At 35.6% G+C, this 1667-nt stretch overlaps 1 protein-coding gene across 1 annotated transcript; it reads left to right on the top strand.

Annotated features, from left to right (window-relative positions):
• Positions 1-452: 452 nt before the first annotated feature.
• Positions 453-1370, top strand: LOC143672942 (olfactory receptor 4A47-like). The gene has a single exon (XM_077147368.1). The coding sequence runs from the start codon at positions 453-455 to the stop codon at positions 1368-1370; it is 918 nt and encodes a 305-aa protein (XP_077003483.1).
• Positions 1371-1667: the final 297 nt, after the last annotated feature.

Here is a 1667-nt window from a genome sequence, read left to right as displayed (position 1 = left end):
GAGCTCTTAAGTAGTAACCATTGTGTTTTTATAAATGGGGCACCATTTCCAGGAATTTCCTTCTCATCCACTCTTATTCTAGTTAATTCTCACTTTACATTTTAAACTCAGCAAAAGCATTGTTTCATCCAGCTTTTTTGACTCTGGTTCAATTTATGTTCCTGAACCATACACCCTAAGCATCATAGGAATAACTTTTAAACAGCACTGATTATATTGGTCTAAATTAATCTGACCCTAAAATTATAAATCAAATCACTGAGGGTGTGGGACATTGTCTTACTTAACTTGGTAACCAAAATGTATATGAGGAGAGGTTTCCACAAATAGATGCTCCATAAATATTTTAACTGAATGAATACATAAAAGTTTAGGCTTATAACTCACTATTTTTTCACTGTTTTCTAGGTAATTTGTCTGGAAACCTGATCTTAGCATCTATACAGTAATAGATGGAATCAAGGAACAATGTGACTTACTTTGTTCTCCTAGGCTTCACACAGAAACCAAAGGAACAGAAAGGACTTTCTGTTATTTTCTTGCTGTTCTACATTTTGACTATCATGGGCAACTCAGTGATTGTTGTGACTGTAAGTGTCAGTAAGTCCCTGGGTTCACCTATGTACTTCTTCCTTGCTGGCTTATCATTTATAGACATCATGTATGCCTCAGTCTTTTCCCCCAAGTTGATTTCAAGCTTGTTCTTTGGACAAAATACCATATCCTTCCAAGCTTGCATGATCCAGCTCTTTATAGAGCACTTGTTTGCTGGATCAGAGGTCTTTCTACTCTTGGTGATGGCATATGACCGCTATGTGGCCATCTGTAAGCCTTTGCATTATCTGATTATCATGAGGCAATGGGTGTGTGTTATGCTACTAACAGTATCCTTGACTGCGGGACTTTTGCACTCAGTAATTCAACTTAGCTCTCTTTATGGGCTCACATTCTGTGGTCCCAACATCATTGATCACTTTTTCTGTGACATGTATCCCTTATTAAAACTTGCTTGTTCTGATACCTATATCATTGGCCTTTTAGTGGCAGTCAATGGAGGGCTGATCTGCAGTATTGCATTTCTGCTCTTACTCATCTCATATGGTGTCATTTTGTACTCTCTAAAGAACCACAGTCATGAAGGGAGAAGGAAAGCGCTCTCTACCTGTGGTTCACACATCATCGTGGTAGTCTTCTTCTTTGTTCCCTGTACTTTTATGTATGCAAGACCTGCTAGAAACTTCCCTATTGACAAATTATTGAGTGTGTTTTATACAGTAATAACCCCCATGCTAAACCCTTTAATCTATACTCTGAGAAATTCAGAGATGACAAATGCTATGAAGAAGCTCTGGAGAAGAAAAGTCACATGAGTAATCAATAAGTCTGTGATTCTTGATGAAGGCTCTCATTTAGCTTTAGGGAACATCTCATTGGAACACAAAAATCACCATAAATCAGATAAACACTTTGCTTTTCTTCAGGGCATTTATCATAAAAATAAAAATAATTTACTATACATTTGGGCTTTTGATTATTAGAATAAAAACTCTGTATTAATATCTAGCTTATTACTGTACATAAAATGATATAGTGCATATATAATGATGAGCTAATAATTAATATGCAAGAATTAATAAAAATTTAAAACATTAAAGCTTAATTTCTGT

Source organism: Tamandua tetradactyla, assembly GCF_023851605.1.
Source record: "Tamandua tetradactyla isolate mTamTet1 chromosome 22 unlocalized genomic scaffold, mTamTet1.pri SUPER_22_unloc_2, whole genome shotgun sequence".
NCBI lineage: Eukaryota > Metazoa > Chordata > Mammalia > Pilosa > Myrmecophagidae > Tamandua > Tamandua tetradactyla.
This window is presented reverse-complemented; position numbering and strand designations above follow the sequence as displayed.

Excerpts from the sequence above, each read along its gene's own strand:
- LOC143672942 (XM_077147368.1), top strand. The coding sequence starts at position 453 with ATGGAATCAAGGAACAATGTGACTTACTTTGTTCTCCTAGGCTTCACA.